General features: G+C 50.1%; 1 protein-coding gene across 1 annotated transcript in view; it reads right to left on the bottom strand.

The window, feature by feature from the left end:
* CLCN2 (chloride voltage-gated channel 2) overlaps positions 1 to 17,276 on the bottom strand; it is an 82,298-nt gene that overhangs the window by 36,542 nt on the left and 28,480 nt on the right. The window contains exons 3-8 of the mRNA XM_056849494.1: positions 10,445 to 10,576; positions 9,311 to 9,439; positions 7,660 to 7,793; positions 6,408 to 6,485; positions 6,236 to 6,314; positions 418 to 543 (exon numbers count right to left, since the gene is read on the bottom strand). Coding sequence (XP_056705472.1) covers positions 418 to 543; positions 6,236 to 6,314; positions 6,408 to 6,485; positions 7,660 to 7,793; positions 9,311 to 9,439; positions 10,445 to 10,576 — 678 coding nt within the window. The remainder of the gene's footprint in view (positions 1 to 417; positions 544 to 6,235; positions 6,315 to 6,407; positions 6,486 to 7,659; positions 7,794 to 9,310; positions 9,440 to 10,444; positions 10,577 to 17,276) is intronic.

A 17,276-nucleotide genomic window follows, 5' to 3' on the forward strand; every position in this document is an offset into this window, starting at 1 on the left:
AATGAATGAATGAATGAATGAATGAATGAATGAATGAACGAACAAACAAACAAACAAACAAACAAACAAACAAACAAAAAAACGGCTTGGCAATCCTACACTTGGCTCACTGACCCAGCCCTGAGCAACCATGGTTAGAAGACAACCCTGGAGAACATGCTACTTTGTTGGATGGGCAGGGGGTAGAGTTGCCAGGTCCTTCTTCACCACCGGTGGGAGGTTTTGGGGGTGGAGGCTGAGGAGGACAGGGTTTGGGGAGGGGAGGGACTTCAGTGCCATCGAGTCCAATTGCCAAAGGGGTCATTTTCTCCAGGGGAACTGATTTATATCGGCTGGAGATCAGTTGTAACAGCAGGAGATCTCCAGCTAGTACCTGGAGGTTGGCAACCCTAGCAGGGGGGAAACGGGGGGTGGTACCTTCATCCTTGTTCCACACAGCAAGTACCCGGAAGATGAAAGCGCTGAAGGTCGCTGCGAAGAAGCCGCGCCAGTAGTTGCGGACGGCGAAGAAGGTTGAGGTGACTTCGATGCTGAAGAGGACGCCTGGAGGGGGGAGTGACAGAGAGGAGGGGAGGGTGTGGCAGCCACTGGAGGAGTTCTGGTCCCACTCTCTGCTGCCACGTGAATGCGCAAAGCTACTGAGTCAGAACCTCGGTCTATCAAGGGCAGCATGTAGACTCTGACTGGCTGTGGCTCTCTAGGGTCTCGGGTGAAGGCCTTTCACATTATCCATTCCTTACAAACGGAGATGCTGCGGCTGAATTGGGGACTTCCTTGGCAAAAAAAAAAAAACCCACATTGCCTAAATTAACACAGAAACATAGCACCAAAAACACTTTCACAAAGAGAGGACAAACATGGATCTAAAACCTCCACCTGGGATCTGCCACCCATCCAAGATAAAAGGATTTCTTCACACAATGCAGAGTTAAATTGTGGAACTTGCTGCCAACTTGGAGGGCTTTTAGAGGGGACTGGACATGTTCATGGAGGAGAAGGGTATTCATGGCTACTAGTCAAAATGAATACTAGTCTTGATGCATGCCTGTTCTCTCCAGGATCAGAGGAGCATGCCTGTTATATTAGGTGCTGTGGAACACAGACTGGATGCTGCTGCAGTTGTTTGGGGGCTTCCTAGAAGCACCTGGTTGGCCACTGTGTGAACACACTAATGGACTTGATGGTCCTTGGTCTGATCCAGCAGGGCTCTTCTTATGAGATCCCCAAATCAACACTCTCTATTTTATGGGGAAACCGTCTGCCAAGGTGTTCAGAAACACAAGAGTGGCTCTCAATAGTACTTTTTTTTAAGTACTGCATTTTAATTAATATTGTCTAATGTCTCGGTTTGATTCTTTTTGTTCTGAAGGCAGCCTCAGGCAGGTTCCTGAAGAGGCGGCATAAAATTTTTCTAAAGAAAGAAATAAAAACCGACGGCAAGGAAAAACCCTGCAGGTGGCTCCCTTCTGAAAGGCAAAAGAGAGAGTGCCTGAGGTGGGGGAATTATTTGCCTGCATGCCCCACAGATGCGATTTCAGGGAGGAAAAACCGTGCTGCGAGGAGGGCAGGATCCCTTTTCCTTCCTTTATCATGGTGGTCCCAACCAGAGTTGGGCCCTTGTGGTGAAGTACTTCCCTGCTGAGAACTCTCTTTTCAAAATGGTGGCACAACCCAGGGACGCCCGCCTAATCTAGACGGGTCCGGAGGCCATTATAATCCTTCATTGCCATGGTGGTTCAGTCCTCTTTCTGCCCGCCCATCAGCAGATGCCCAATTTTACATTTGCCTCATCTTGGTGTGAATTTACTGAATTGAGTGAGAAGCCATCTCTCTGCCTACCCACCCACCCGGCGTTTTCTTTGGGAAAGGGAGCAAGTCCTGGACCAGTTGGGGAAAAGTCACACGTCACGAGGGTGAGACGGAGGAGAGACAGAAGGAGACCCTGCTCAGCACCGAGGTCAACAAGCAAAGACAGTTAGACGGGTCACCAACCTAGGAGCGCGAGGTGGAGAAAGGGGCTGCGAAGAAGGCCTGCCTGGTCGGAGCATGTAGCAGGAGGGGAAGGAGATGACATTATGAAGAAGAAGTTGGGTTTTATACCCCAATTTTTCTCTACCATAAGGAGTCTCAAAGTGGCTTACAATCGCCTTCCCTTCCCCTCCCCACTGCAGACACCTTGTGAGGTAGGTGAGGCTGAAAGAGTTCGGAGAGAACTCTGACTGGCCCAAGGTCACCCAGCAGACTTCATGGTGAGTGGGGAATCGAACCCAGTTCTCCAGATTAGAGTCCGCCACTCTTAACCACTACACCACACAGGCACCATGGTGGCAAGTGAGACAGAAGGTCTGTCCCTTGCCCCAAATCCTATCCCCTGCCCCATGTAGCATTCAAAACCCACAATACTCTGCATGGCAAGAGACAGGTAACACAACATGGTGGTGGCTTACTACGGCCACCTCCCTCACCCCCGGAATGGGAGCAGGAGCTTTAAGGTAGATTTCAAGAGAGCATTTTGGCACAAGTAAATAGGACTGTACAGTTATGAAATGGTTCATAAAGTTGCATATGTAAAGGGACAGGGACGGTGGCATACACTACTGTATTGCAACATATCACTGTGAGTATGCTCCCGACTGGGTAGTTTCTACACCAATTAATGTGTCATGTTCAAAAGCGTAAGCTTTGTTTCACCTCTGCTTTTTAGATTTCTGTTTGTTTTCGGGGTTTCTCTAGTTCACACCCTATTGCACTGTTCACCGGAGGTCCCATCCTGTCAATTGTACTTATAATCCGCCTTGTACTTATAATCTGGCAAACCATAAATAACCTAATTCACTAATTGATAACATGTGATATTTGACTGCAGGATTTACAATCAAATACGGCAGGAATTTATACTACCCATTTTAGCTGGCCTTCCAACTAGTGAAAGATCCACCCAGCTAATGAAAACACTCTCGGATAGGAATAACGATATAACATATAAAGTCATCAGATATGCAAGGCTAGGTATTAAGCAAAGAAGTACTTGGTCTAACTCTGACAAGGGGAGTGGAATATATCACTGTATGGGTAATAGTAAGTAAATATCTAATTTTATTGTAAACATTTTATTCTAATTAGTGTTTGTTCCTAACCGAGATATTGCTATAGTTTTATCCTTTTAATCAATGTTAATCCTTTTGGATATTTTCCTTGCTGGTCAATGACCATAATAAATTGATTTGACTAATTGATTAATGTGACCTTTATGCTCAGCAGGAGCAAAAATGTTCTCGGAGAAGGATAAAAGTTTGCACCCAACTTGAGGAATACGGCCTCTCTGCCTCAGGGCAAGTTGAGAAATTTGGCTGTCCCCAACATACAGACGCCTCCAATAAGTACATACTAGGGGTGAGCGTTCAGCTAAAGCCAAACCAACCCACCCACCCCCACCCCGAAAATACCACTTTGGTATTTTTCAGGGGTTTTTCTTACCAGTAAAAAAATGGTGGCAATGAAAGGGAGCCGAAAAAGTGGATCCTGAATTATGCCATTTTTTTTTGCCATTTGGCATTTTCCGCCAAATGGCCGCGCCCCCATTTCCTCCCCTCCCCCCAATTTACCTTCTGGCTGAGTCCTCACCACCTGCTTCTTCCGAACTCCATGTGGACTTCAGAGACGGCAGGCGGGGGCAATCTGAACATCCCAGCTTTCAAATCGGCGCTGCCTTCCACTTCAGCTCTCCATCGCGTATTTTTCGGGCTTGGGTTTAATAAACCGGAAAATTTCAATTATCCGAAAAAGCCGAATCCCTTTTATTTGGATTTTTTGAAAAATTCTGGGTTTATTAAACCCAAACCCCCAAAAAATACCTGGAAAAAGGTGCACAGCCCTTGTCCCTACTATTTGCTCTCCTTGTATAATTGTAAATGGGGGGGAGGAAGGTTGGCAGATGTGTACCAGCCCTCCCCTCCATTGTCAGGAACATGCTCTAACAGGTTTGCTGCCTGTTTGGGAAGGTAACTGGCTACAGGAGGCAGGCAGGCAGGAAGGACATAACCTGTTGTTCAGCTCGCTCGGAGGCCAGCAGTGAAATCCCAAGCAGCAGATATCCATACTGCTCATGCCAGTTTTAAGGGCAAGTGTTCTCAATGTGGCTCATTTTGTAGAGCATCTGCTTGGCATGCAGAAGGTCCCAGGATCAATCCCAGGCATCTCCAGTTAAAGGGACTAGGCAAGGTGGTGATGTGAAAGACCTCCACCTGAGACCCTGGAGAGCCGCTGCCGGTCTGAGTAGACAAGACTGATCTTGGTGGACCAAGGGTCTGATTCAGTATAACGCAGCTTCATGTGTTCAATGCTTCTTCTTGGGGGCCATCCTAATTTTGTTGTAGACAGCAAAGTTACATGGCGGCATGCCAGAGGGCCTTTTAGCTTGGCTTGTTTGTAATGCAAGCTTGTCACGCCCTGCGGTGGACCGCAACACCCTGGAAAGAGTCCAGGGATTATAGCCAAGGTCAAGAAGAATCCATCTTTTGGCTGCTTCCTCTGGGGATTCCTCTTCCGGAGAAGCTTTGGACTTTATGGAGGCTGGGTCCATGGGCAAGTGGCCAGCTGGCATGGCGCCCCTGCCGTCCCATGGCTTCACACAGGAAGGAGGAAAGCTAGGACCGAGGGGAGCCTGGACTACAGCTTGGCCTCAGGAGCGGGGCGATGGATTTATACATAAGTCCATTGTGGAAGTTGGCCAGAGAGAAGAAGAAGAAATGGTCCAGGCAAGAAACTCAAAGCCAGGAATGGACAGGGAGGAGAAGACAAAGAAGATGATGAAGAAGAAAAGTTGGTTTTTATATGCTGACTTTCTCTACCACTTAAGGAAGGATTGAAGCGGCTTACAATCACCTTCCCCCAAAAAAACAGACACCCTGTTAGGTAGGTGGGGCTGAGAGGGTTCTAAGAGAGCTGTGACTAGCCCAAGGTCACCCAGCAGGCTTCATGTAGAGGAGTGGGGAAACCAACCCGGTTCACCAGATTAGCCTCTGCAACTCATGTGCAGGAGTGGGGACTCAAACTCGGTTCTCCCAGAATCCACCACTCCAAATCACCGCTCTTAACCACTACACCACGGTGGCTCCAAGCTCTCAAGCGTGGTGGGCTGAACATGCATTTTGTCTCACTGAAGCAACGGTAGAGCTCGCCGTCCCCTCAGCACTGCCTTACACTGATTAAGATCCTGAGCCATCTGTTCTAAATCTGGGTAACAAAAATGAGGGACCCGCATACTGGATGGGGGGATACACTTCTGGGTAGCAGTGTGGGTGAACAAGATCTTAGGGTACAGGTGGACCATAAGTTAAACATGAGCAGTCAGTGTGATGCAGTGACAAAAAAAGCAAATGCGATCTTGGGGTGTATCAACAGAGGCATAACATCCAAATCGCAAGATGTCACAGTCCTGTTGCACATGGCTTTGGTCAGGCTGCGCCTGGAGTATTGTGTGCAGTTCTGAAGGCCTCGCTTCAAAAAGGATGTGGACAGAATGGAGAGGGTGCAGAGGAGAGCAACGAGGATGATCAGGAGAACAAGCCCTATGAGGAAAGGCCAAGGGAGTTGGGAATGTTCAGTCTGGAGAAGAGAAGGGTGAGGGGGGACAGGATTGCTCTCTTTTAGTATTTGGAGGGCTGCCACTTAGAGGAGGGCAGGGAGCTGTTCCTGTCAGCAGCAGAGGAGAGGACTCACATTAATGGGTTTAAATTGTGGTCGGAAAGGCACCAGCTGGACATTCGGAAAAAGTTTTTTACTGTAAGAGTTGTTCGACAGTGGAATCAGCTGCCTAGGGAGGTGGTGAGCTCCCCCTCACTGGCAGTCTTTGGAGGCTGGACAAGCACTTGTCAGGGATGCTCTAGGCTGATCCTGCGTTGAGCAGGGGGTTGGACTAGATGGCCTGGATGGCCCCTTCCAACTCTTTGATTCTATGATTCTGTCTGGCAGTAGGCTTTCCCAAGTCTCAATGCTTTCCCAGCTCTGCTATCCAAAATTCCTTAAACCGGAGCTGCAGGATTGGACTGGAGAGACCTTCTGTAGGCAAATTGCTTCTTGCCCTGCCACTGATCCATAGCTTCTCCCCTGGAGCACTCCTATCGCTGGCCATGCACTGGAAGTTCAGGAAAGAGCAGGGGCCAGCAGGGATTGCTCTCTGCTGTTGGGAGGCGGGGGGTGCACCAGCCAGAGCAGGCTCCAGATGGGGCCTTACCTCCAATGGGGGCAGCGAAGCAACATCCGACTCCCACCGCGCATGCGGCAGCCAGCATCTCGGTGTTGCGGGATTCATTCTGCGAGGGAAATAATAATAAATATTGTGGTGTTTTTCAGAAGCACTGAAGGGGATCCTGTATATTATTGCTGCAACCCGTACAGCTGCTTACCTCGTAGATGCCGCCAAAAAGGGAAAGGAACTTGCTGAGGATAGCCGCGCACATGCTGGCTATGTGGACGAAGGGTCCCTGCAAGGGAAAAGGGGGGTGGAGTTAGCCAGATGGGGGATCCCACCCCCAACTCCCAGAATCCAGAGCAAACAGCTGGAAAGAGAACAGTGGGCAAGGAGGAGGAGGAGGAGGAGGAGAAGAAGAGGAGTTGGTTTTTAATATGCCGATTTTGTCTATCACTTAAGGAAGAATCAAACCAGCTTACAATTGCCTTCCCTTCCCCTGCCTACAACTGACACCCTGGGAGGGGCTGAGAGAGCTCTAAGAGAGCTGTGACTAGCCCAAGGTCACCCAGCTGGCTTCATGCGGAGGATGGGGAAACCAACCCAGTTCACCAGATTAGAGTCTGCAGCTCATGTGGAGGAGTGAGGAATCAAACCTGGTTCTAAATATTAGAGTCCACCGCTCCGAACTACCACTCCTAACCACTATACCACCTGTGGGGGGGTTAGCCAGATAGGAGACCCCACACCCCCAATTCCCAGAACCCAGTGCAAACAGCCAGGAAGACAGGGGAAATAGACACCCCACCTCAGCTCATCCCAGGGCCAGTTCCAGGTTTTCTGGGGCCCAGGGCAGGTAGTGCCCAGGGCCCCCATCTGCCCACTACTAGGGCCTCTTTCTTGTCCTCCTTTCCACCCCACACCTGAATGCCCTCACCTGCCTGTCCATCCTTCTCCAGGCTAATGCTGCTGCAGTCACCTTGTTTGTGGGCTTCCTAGAGGCTCCTGGTTGGCCACTGTGTGAACAGATTGCTGGACTTGATGGGCCTTCGTCTGATCCAGCATGGCCTTTCTTATGTTGTTATGAGGTGTCTGGGAGGAGGGCAGTAGGCCCCATGGGAATCCATAGGCCCCGGCAGCTGCTCCACCTCAGGGTATTCCAACACCGGTCCAAGCTCCTCCTTCCGGAGGCTCTCCAGCCCAGACGACTCATCCTTTGCCCAAAAGCAGGTACACATGAATCAGACCCCCTTGGTGCATCCAAGTCAGTACTGTCTACTCAGACTGGCAGCAGCTCTCCAGGGTTTCTGGCAGAGGTCTTTCACATCACCTACTTGCCCGGTCCTTTAACTGGAGATGCTGGGGATGGAACCTGGGACCTTCTGCATGCCAAGCAGATGCTCTACCACTGAGCCACGGCCCCTCCCCAAAGGCAAAGCCCTGCCCATCTGCAGGTTGGCCCCCCTCACCTCTTTGCCCAAAGGCATCCCGCTCCCCAGGGCACATGTCAGGCCGAGCACCTTGGCCACAAAGGTCTTGAGGGTCAGGTATTCCTTCAGCACGACGCCCCGCAGAATGGTCTTCATTTCGGGGATGCCAGAGCCTGGCAAGAGAGGAAGGGAGTGGTGAAGTGTGAAATGAGGCAAATGGGAGGGGGGAGAGGCTTGTCATGATAAATGCCATCCCCAGTCTCTCTCTCTCTGTCCATAGATACCAGCTTCAGAAGACCCCCATGCAGATTCAGAAGAGGGGGTAGAATTAGGGTTGCCAACCTCCAGGTAGTAGCTGGAGATCTCCTGCTGTTACAACTGATCTCCAGCCAATAGAGATCAGATCACCTGGAGAAAATGGCTGCTTTGGCCACTGGACTCTATGACCTCCCCTCCCCAAACCCCACCCTCCTCAGGCTCCGCCCCAAAACCCGCTGGTGGTGAAGAGGGACCTGGCAACCCTAGGTAGAATGCAAGAAAAGGCAGAAGCACCCCCTTTGCCAAAGACAGAGGACGCTCCATGCCAAACAAACAACGATAATGCAATAAAGTTTATCGTTGGCGGCCAAAGGGCGTTACAATCTGTCATGTAAAAACACAGTCATAAATAGTAACATTAAAACAGTGCAACCCAAAAGGGCTAGCCATTGAATGCATTAAATACCCCGATTAAATACAGCTTTAGCCTGAACTTTCTTGGCTGCTAAGGCAAAGAGTGACAATCTATGAGGAACAACTGGATCGGAGTCTGAGAGGAGCAACAGCAGCTTCTCTGAACCTGAAAATAGATTTAGGTCCTTTAGAAGTGCTGTAAGAAATTTAGTTCTGGGCTCTGTATAAAGAGGACAAAATAAAAATACAATGAACACATGAAGCTGCCATATACGGAACCCTTGATCCATCAAAGTCAGTACTGTCTTCCCTGACTGGCAGTGGCTCTCCAGGGTCTCAGGCAGAGGTCTTTCACGTCACCGACTTGCCTGGTCCTTTTAACTGGGGATGCCGGGGATTGAACCTGGGACCTTCTGCCTGCCAAGCAGAGGCTCTACCACTGAGCCACAGCCCCTCTCCATAGCTCTCCATTCACATCACCGACTTGCCTAGTCCCTTTAACTGGGGATGCCGGGGATTGAACCTGGGACCTTCTGCATGCCAAGCAGAGGCTCTACCACTGAGCCACGGCCCCTCTCCGTGCATTAGGTCCCCGGGAACTCCGGCTCCACAGATGCATAAACAAACAAATTCTGTTCACACAGTGGTCAACTGTCTGCCTCTATGAAAGCCACAAACAGGAAATGCCTGATCAAGGCCGGCTCCAGGGTTTGGAGGGCCCTGGGGAGACAGTCATAGAGTCATAGAGTTGGAAGGGACCACCAGGGTCATCTAGTCCAACCCCCTGCCCTGTTTCAACTGCCTCACAGGGCAGTTGCTCTACTCCCGATCATTTTGGTTTCTCTTCTCTGCACCTTCTCAAGCTCTGCAATATCCTTTTTTTAGGTGTGGGTGTGTAGCACACCTTCCCTCTGCATCTTCCAACGCACAACAACTCTCCAGGGCTTTGCTCAGGAAGGCTGGGAGGGAAGGGGCATGAATTCCTCCCACAGTGGACACCCCTTTCCCCAGGACTCACCAACAGCCTGTGGAGCCAAGATCTGTGTGAAGCCGGCAGAGAAAGTGATGAGCACCACTGGGTAAGTGACCCAGGCCATGTACTGCAAGAAGATGTTGGCGTCCAGCCCCCCGTACATCCACTTCTGGGCTGCACAGCGACAAAAACACACAAGCGGGTATGCACAACCTGCCAGATTTTTATTTTGACTTTAAGAACATAAGACAAGCCCTGCTGGATCAGACCCAGGCCCATCAAGTCCAGCAGTCTGTTCACACAGTGGCCAACCAGGTGACCCTAGGAAACCCACAAACAAGACGACTGCAGCAGCATTGTCCTGCCTGTGCTCCACAGCACCTAATATAATAGGCCTGCTCCTCTGATCCTGGAGAGAACAGGTATGCATCATGACTGGTATCCATTCTGACTAGTAGCCACGGATAGCCCTCTCCTCCATGAAAATGTCCACTTCCCACTTAAAGCCATCCAAGTTGGTAGCCATCACCACATCCTGGGGCAGGGAATTCCACAATTTAATTATGTGTTAACTATACCTCCCCTGCCCCCTCTCTGTACCCATGTGGTACCCATGCCCATAGTCATTGAGGAAGGGCATGTATAAACTAGTGTGGTGTAGTGGTGTAGTGGTTAAGAGCGGTGGACTCTAATCTGGAGAACCGGGTTGGTTTCCCCACTCCTTCACATGAGGCCAGCTGGGTGACCTTGGGCTAGTCACACTCTCTCAGCCCTACCTACCTCACAGGGTGTCTGTTGTCAGGAGGGGAAGGGAAGGAGATTGTAAGCTGGGTTGATTCTCCTTAAAAGGCAGAGAAAATCAGCACATAAAAACCATCTCTTCTTCTTCTCCTTCTTCTTTCAAGAGTCAAAGTCCCCATCCTCAATCTATAGCCCCTGTCCTGGATGGCCCAGGCTAGCCCGATCACGTCAGATCTCAGAAGCTAAGGATGGTCAGACCTGGTTAGTAAATGGATGGGAGACCACCAAGGAAGTCCAGGGTCGCTATGGAGAGGCAGGCAGTGGCAAAACACCTCGGAACGCCTCTTGCCTTGAAAGCCTCATGGGGGTTGGGGCCTGATGGCCCTTCCCACACATGTAGTCTCCAGTCTCAAACCATTAGCCTTCCACCCTCCTCACCTTGCAGGCAGGTTGCGATGGTGAAATCCATGACCCAGCTCACCAAGGCCATCAGCAAGCCCAAGAGAATGAGGAAGATCCAGTCTTCGCCCACCTTGGAGATGAGGAACTTCTGGCAACGCACGGTGCAGACTGCGGGAAGAAAGGGGACACATGAGGGATGGACATTGGGGACATGCACACAGGTGCCTGCACAGCAAGGTCGGGGTCGGGAGGTGCAGAGAACGAGGATGCCAACCATGCAGCGATGCTTCAGAAACAATTCCGCTTGAACACACAATACTAACCTTGATTGACCAATGGTATAATTCAGGATTGACCAATGGTATAATTCAGGATGGATCAGCCCAAAAGATGAGCTGCTGCCAGTCTGAACAGACAATACCAATCTTGACAGACTTGTAGTCAGGTTCAGTACAAGGCAGCTTCCTGTGTTCAAAGATGCATCTCTGTGCCAGGAAACCCGATCTGTGCAGCACACTTTGCATTCAAGACACACACAAAGGCCATTGCATAAGCATCCATCAATATGCGCCTCGGCACCCTCTCCCTTATGCAACCTTGACTGTCAGAGGAGACATAGTGCCTTATGCAGTGTAAATCAGATAGATCGCAAGCCCGATACCGTTTCTCAGGACAGCTCACAACCCCTCAAGGGTCAACAGTTTCCCCCCAGCAGAGATTTAACACCTTGCCCTGAACGCAGATGCAAACTACCAACTTACCTCTTTTGCTGTGCTAAGGATAACATGCCCTGACCTGGATAGCCCAGGCTAGACCGAACTCGTGGGAAGCTAAGCAGGGTCGGCCCTGGTCAGTATTTGGATGGGTGGCCACCAAGGAATACCAGGGTTGCAACACAGAGGCAGGCAATGGCAAACTACCCCCGAGGGTCTCTTGCCTTGAAAACCATACCAGGGGTCGCCATAAGTCAGATGTAACTTGATAGGAGGGGTGGGGGAATGATAACATCTTTAATAAGGAAGAGGAATTTAAAGTGGGACACAGAAGCAGGGGGAAATGTGGGGAGGAAATTGCATTGAGACCACACCAATAGCACTCACAAGATTCTCTGGTGTGCTGGGCTCCTTTTCTGTAAAGAATTAGTTACAAATGTCCCTTGCCTGATCTCGAGTCGCGGATGACTCGGACGCCCACATCGCCTTTTGTTAACCCACCCCGCATCAGTCTCTGCTTTCTGTCCCAAGTGGCAGGCGCCCCCCTGGCCATGGGTGTCTTCGAACCTGTGTGCACCCCCCAATGGGGGGGGGCGCTTCATCCCAAGCAGCCTTTTCCCATCTGGTCTTAACGTCACGGCAAGCTGTTACTACGGCCAAACTCCACAGCAAACATAGCCCTGCGGCAGGGCTTCTCCTCGGCACACCGCCCCCTTTCCCTGTCCTCCACCCCCCCCCCCACTAAAAACTTCTCCGACTGTTTACATCTCTCAGGACACGGCCATTTATGCTTGGTAATTAGCAGTGCGTTCCAGGCTGAGGTGTCCAGCATTTTTTAAAAAAAAGTTTTTCACGCTGAACCATTATTCAGGAAGTGACTGCGAAGCCAGCGCATACCTGCTTTGCATTTCTTTAACGCAACCATTTGTGTTTGTTCCACCCCCACACCGAAGAATTCCCTCAAGGAACCATGCAAAATCACAGCCGCACATTAGCTATGCAAACGATGACTGTTAATGGCTTTAGAAACGAAGGAGCAGGCAAGTGGGGTGGTGGTGGAATTTCTCCTTTGCATCAGGACCGTGAATAGGCATTTTAAAGGTCGCATTTAAAAAAAGGGCTTTGAGCAAGCATCAAAATCGACCCTGCATAAATGGCCATAGCGTTTTAAAACGTGATACTAACAAATTGGTGCAAGAACCAAAAAAAAAAAAAAAAAGGAATTTGTTACAAATGTGATCAATTGCTACTTTCTCTCTCCGCACTGCAGCGAGGGTAGTGAGAAAACTCAGTACCCATTATTTAACCGTTGCCTGAATTAATTTATTGGGGGAGGGGATTGATGGCCTGCCAACATGTCCCACGAAAAGAAGGCACCCATCATTGAGAAATGGTTGCATCACGAACAGGAAGAAGTTATCCCTGGTCGAGGGGTTCCGTGACACATGCCGGGTCTCCCGTCTGCCCACGAGGCTCTGAGAGGGCAGGAGCTTCCCAGGTCTGTTTCATTGGGGCAGAAACTACACACCACCAACAAGAAAACACACACAAAACATTCACTGATGTTGCGGAACTCCGGAGGTGTATCAGAGCTCTGAACCGGTGGCCTTATATCTATATTAAAATCATTAAAAGTCATATTAAAAGAAAGCACAGTGACCATGAGGAAAGGTTGAAGGAGCTGAGTATGTTTAGCCTGAACAGGAGAAGACTGAGAGGGGATATGATAACCATCTTAAAGGGCTTGAAGGGCTGCCATTTAGAGGATGGTGCTGAGTTCTTTTCTGTTGCTCCAGAAGGTCGGACCAGAACCAACGGGTTGAAATTAAATCAAAACAGTTTCCGTCTAGACATTAGGAAGAACTTCCTGACAGTTAGAGCGGTTCCTCAGGGGAACAGGCTTCCTTGGGAGGTGCTGAGCTCTCCTTCCCTGGAGGTTTTTAAGCAGAGGCTAGATGGCCATCTGTCAGCAATGCTGATTCTGTGACCGTAGGCAGATCATGCAAGGGAGGGCAGCTTGGCCATCTTCTGGGCCTGGAGTAGGCATCACTGGGGATGTGGGGGTTGGGGAGGTAGTTGTGAATTTCCTGCATTGTGCAGGGGGTTGGACTAGATGACCCTGGTAGTCCCTTCCAACTCCATGATTCTATGATTCTAACTAATACACGTTGATCAACTTAAACCACAAACCGACCGCATTTCGGGCCACTGGCCTTCATCAGTGGTATAATAAAATCCCTTGTAATGCACACTTACACATTATACAACATGTATAACAGTATTATGACAGAATTACAACCGTTGATACTAGTATGCACACTTTGTTTGGGAGGCTAACATAGCCCAGGTATGTAGATTATACACTTATACATAAAATATAAAAATTGTTTCATAAAGCATTTAGTATTAAAATTAGGCATGCCAGCTGTGTATTTGGCTTTGTTTTACAGAAAAGAACAACTAGTATGTATTCTACGTCAGTGGGCTCTTTAATTTGATCAAATATATTGGGCACAGAGTCAAATTGGAATGTACCGGTAAGTAATCCCAATACTCCTATAAAGAATTGCAATATTTGGTAAAGTCGACTTGAGATTAACTAGTTAATATTTCTTATTCTTTTCAGACAACCCCAACATACATACCTGGGCTGTTGTAATAGAAATATCAGCCCCTTAAAATAAACACATTTCTATATATTATTTACATGAACACACATGAACACATGAAGCTGCCTTACAATGAATCAGGCTCTTGGTCCATCAAAGTCAGTATTGTCTACTCAGACCGGCAGTGGCTCTCCAGGGTCTCAGGCAGAGGTCTTTCCCATCACCTATTTGCTTGGTTCCTTTAACAATATGCCAATAAAGGTCGATTGATTGATTGATTGATAGTCCCTTTAACTGGAGATGCCAGGATTGAACCTGGGACCTTCTGCAGGCCAAGCAGATGCTCTACCACTGGGCCATGGCCCCTCCCCAAACATGAAACTGCCTAATACTGAATCAGACCCTTGGTCCATTGTCTACTCAGACTGGAAGCGGCTCTCCAGGGTCTCAGGTGGAAGTCTTTCACATCACCTGCTTGCCTAGTCCCTTTAACTGGAGATGCCAGGGATTGAACCTGGGACCTTCTGCATGCCAAGCAGATGCTCTGCCACTGAGCCACGGCCCCTCCTGTGGCTTCTCCACCCAACCTTTGGGTGCCCAACTTTTGTTTTTAGGTTGGGTCTTTCTTTCCCCCTTTTTGTTTGGCGATGGGTGGCCTTATGCGCCATTATCTGTTGCAAACACACGCCACAGTCAAAACGGTCGCCTCCAGCTGGTTTCAGGAGAAGATTTTTTTTTCTCCACCCAAGATCCTAACCAAGAAATGCCAAGGACTGAATGTGCCCCCCTCTGGATGCCAGCCACGGGCTCTGCCCCCGAAGGAACGGCCTCTGCCCTAACGTAACAAGGCTGAGTGATAAAGCCGATTAAAATTCCAAGCCAAGGCAGCCCCAAACATTGTGCCAAGGCCAGCTGAATCAGGCAGCTGCAATAAATTATGCAAACGAATCCCATCTGCATACATTGTGTTATTTTGCATAATTTACTGGGCAACTATTATTTTTTTCTCGACTGTTGTGCATAATTTATTTTGCCTCTGCAGGGAGCGGGAAGGTGCTACAGCAAAGAGTAGGAGCCCTGCCCTCGACTTTGGGAACTCCGGTTCAGATACTTCCGTCTGGTTTCTGAAATTTTGTCCAGCGTCGCTCGCATCCCCCGCTCATGCGGAGGAGTGTGGGAAAGAAACCCGGTTCTCCAGATCAGACTCCAACCCCTGCAAGCCACCGCTCTTAACCACGACACCACGCTGGCTACGAACTACACAGCTACGAACGTCTGTGCAGCTGTGACATCCTCCATGGGGGGCCTTGAGGAAGCCCCGCGTGTGCACATACGCTCGCCTGCCGGTCTCCTGCCAAACCTACCCCGACAAGGTTGCGTGGAAGATAAGAAAGATAAGATGCCGCAGAGCATTCGGTGCCTTCAAGAGAAATTATTAAACCTGGTGATTTTTATGGCCGGGATCCTCCCCCCTTCCCCCTCCCTGCCTTATCGCCAGATAAAAAGGAGATGATTCCTCCTCAATCAATTGCCTGGATTTCAGATCACACTGTTCTCAAATCAAACAATTCAGACAGAAGAGGGCAATGGGTTCTTAGAAAGAGGGAAACCGGAGGCATATCTAGGCTGCTTGCGTCCATGTTCAACCTGTCCAGAAACCTTGATCTTCTTTGAAGGCCCCGCACCCCTTCCAAAGAGTCAGGGCCTTCTCTGCAGTGGCACCCGGAATGTGGAATGCCCTCCCTCCATCCAGGATGTAAGAACAGGGATATCCTAGTCGAATTCAGTGCCAACTTCACTGTAATGTATGTTGAGATACCAGTCGGTTCTCTGCAGGGTGAAAAGCGAAGGGTTCGTCAGCAGACTTGGTTGAGGAAATGGTTACGAACCGCGGTTCGTGAGCCGAATCCTGGTTTCCCAAAGTAACCACAGCTAAAACAAACCTTGGTTTCACGTTATACATGAAGAGACTCATTTGTTTTATAGGCGAAGCGGTGGTGTAGTGGGTGGTGTGTCGGATTCGGGTCCCGGGAGACCTGGGTTTGAATCCCCACTTCTACCGAGGAAGCTCTGTGGGTGACCGTAGGCCCATCGCAAACTCTCAGCCTGACCTACCTCACAGGATTGTAATTGTGAGAGAATGGAGGAGAGGAGAACGGTGTTCGAACCTGCTTTGACTCCCAACTAGGGAGAAAAGCAGGATATAAATTTTTAAAAGAAGAGTTGGTTTTTATATGCCGACTTTCTCTACCTTTTAAGGAGAATCAAACTGGCTTACAATCTCCTTCTCTTCCTCTCCGTACAACAGACACCTTGTGAGGTATTTGGGGCTGAGAGAGGTCAGAGAGAACTGTGACTAGCCCAAGGTCACCCAGCTGGCTTCATGCGGAGGAGTGGGGAAACCAACTCGGTTTGCCAGATTAGAATCCACCGCTCTTAACCACCCCACCACGCTGGCTCTCATAAATACGTAGCCACGGAGTTTTGAATCCCAGGATTATGTTAGGGAAGAAACAGAGAAACACAGACCTGGAAGGGACCACCAGGGTCATCTAGTCCAACCCCCTGCACAATGCAGGAAATTCACAACTACCTCTCCCCCCAAACACTCGGTGACCCCTGCTCTATGCCCAGAGGAAGGCAAAAAACCTCCAGGATCCCTGGACCAGTCTGGCCTGGAGGAAAATTCCTTCCTGACCCCAAAGTGGCAATGGGCATGTAAGAAGGGGCCACGAGAGGCAAGCACTGACTCATCCAGAGCCAGCGTGGTGTAGTGGTTTGGAGTGGTGGATTGGTGCGGTGGACTCTGATCTGGAGAACTGGGTTTGATTCCACCACTCCTCCACATGAGCAGCGGAGGCTAATTTGGTGAACCGGTTTGGTTTTCCCCACTCCTCCACACGAAGCCAGCTGGGTGACCTTGGGCTAGTCACACTCTCTCAGCCCCCCCTACCTCACAGGGTGTCTGTCGTGGGGAGGGGAAAGGGAGGGGATTGTAAGCCAGTTTGATTCTTCCTTAAGTGGTAGAGAAAGTCGGCATATAAAAACCAACTTCTTCTTCTTCGTCGCTTCCTGCCCTCCCTCTCACGATCCGCCTAAGCTCATAGAGCCTCTTTAGATTCGCTGCTGCAGAAGAAAGCAGGGAGGTCGGGGTCGGGGAGCTGTCCGCTTTGGTGCGGTGTGCGTTGTTTGGAAGAATGCGCTCCACAAAGGGAGGTCGGTGGGGAACATGAGCGCACCCTGGGGCAGGGAGGAGGTGCGAGGTACGCCCACAGAGAGCACACGCGAGTGGGGCCCGACAATATAAATAGCCGCCTCTTTGTTGCGTGGGACAGCGCCAGGAAGACAGAGGCCTTGTCAAGCTGGGTTCCTGGCACTCCGTCCCGGGCCCAGCGTGCCCCCCAAAGGAGGAGGTTTCTGCTGACCGGCCTGCTCCTTTGACATGCAAACAGCTGTCGGAACAAAGCAAAGGGCACCCTCCTTTGCGCCAGAGGGAGCGGCAGGGCCCACCCTACGCGCCGGCTTTGTGAGGCGGGCGCGCTGCCC

The sequence above is a fragment of the Euleptes europaea genome, chromosome 5 (genome assembly GCF_029931775.1).
Source record: "Euleptes europaea isolate rEulEur1 chromosome 5, rEulEur1.hap1, whole genome shotgun sequence".
Classification (NCBI taxonomy): domain Eukaryota; kingdom Metazoa; phylum Chordata; class Lepidosauria; order Squamata; family Sphaerodactylidae; genus Euleptes; species Euleptes europaea.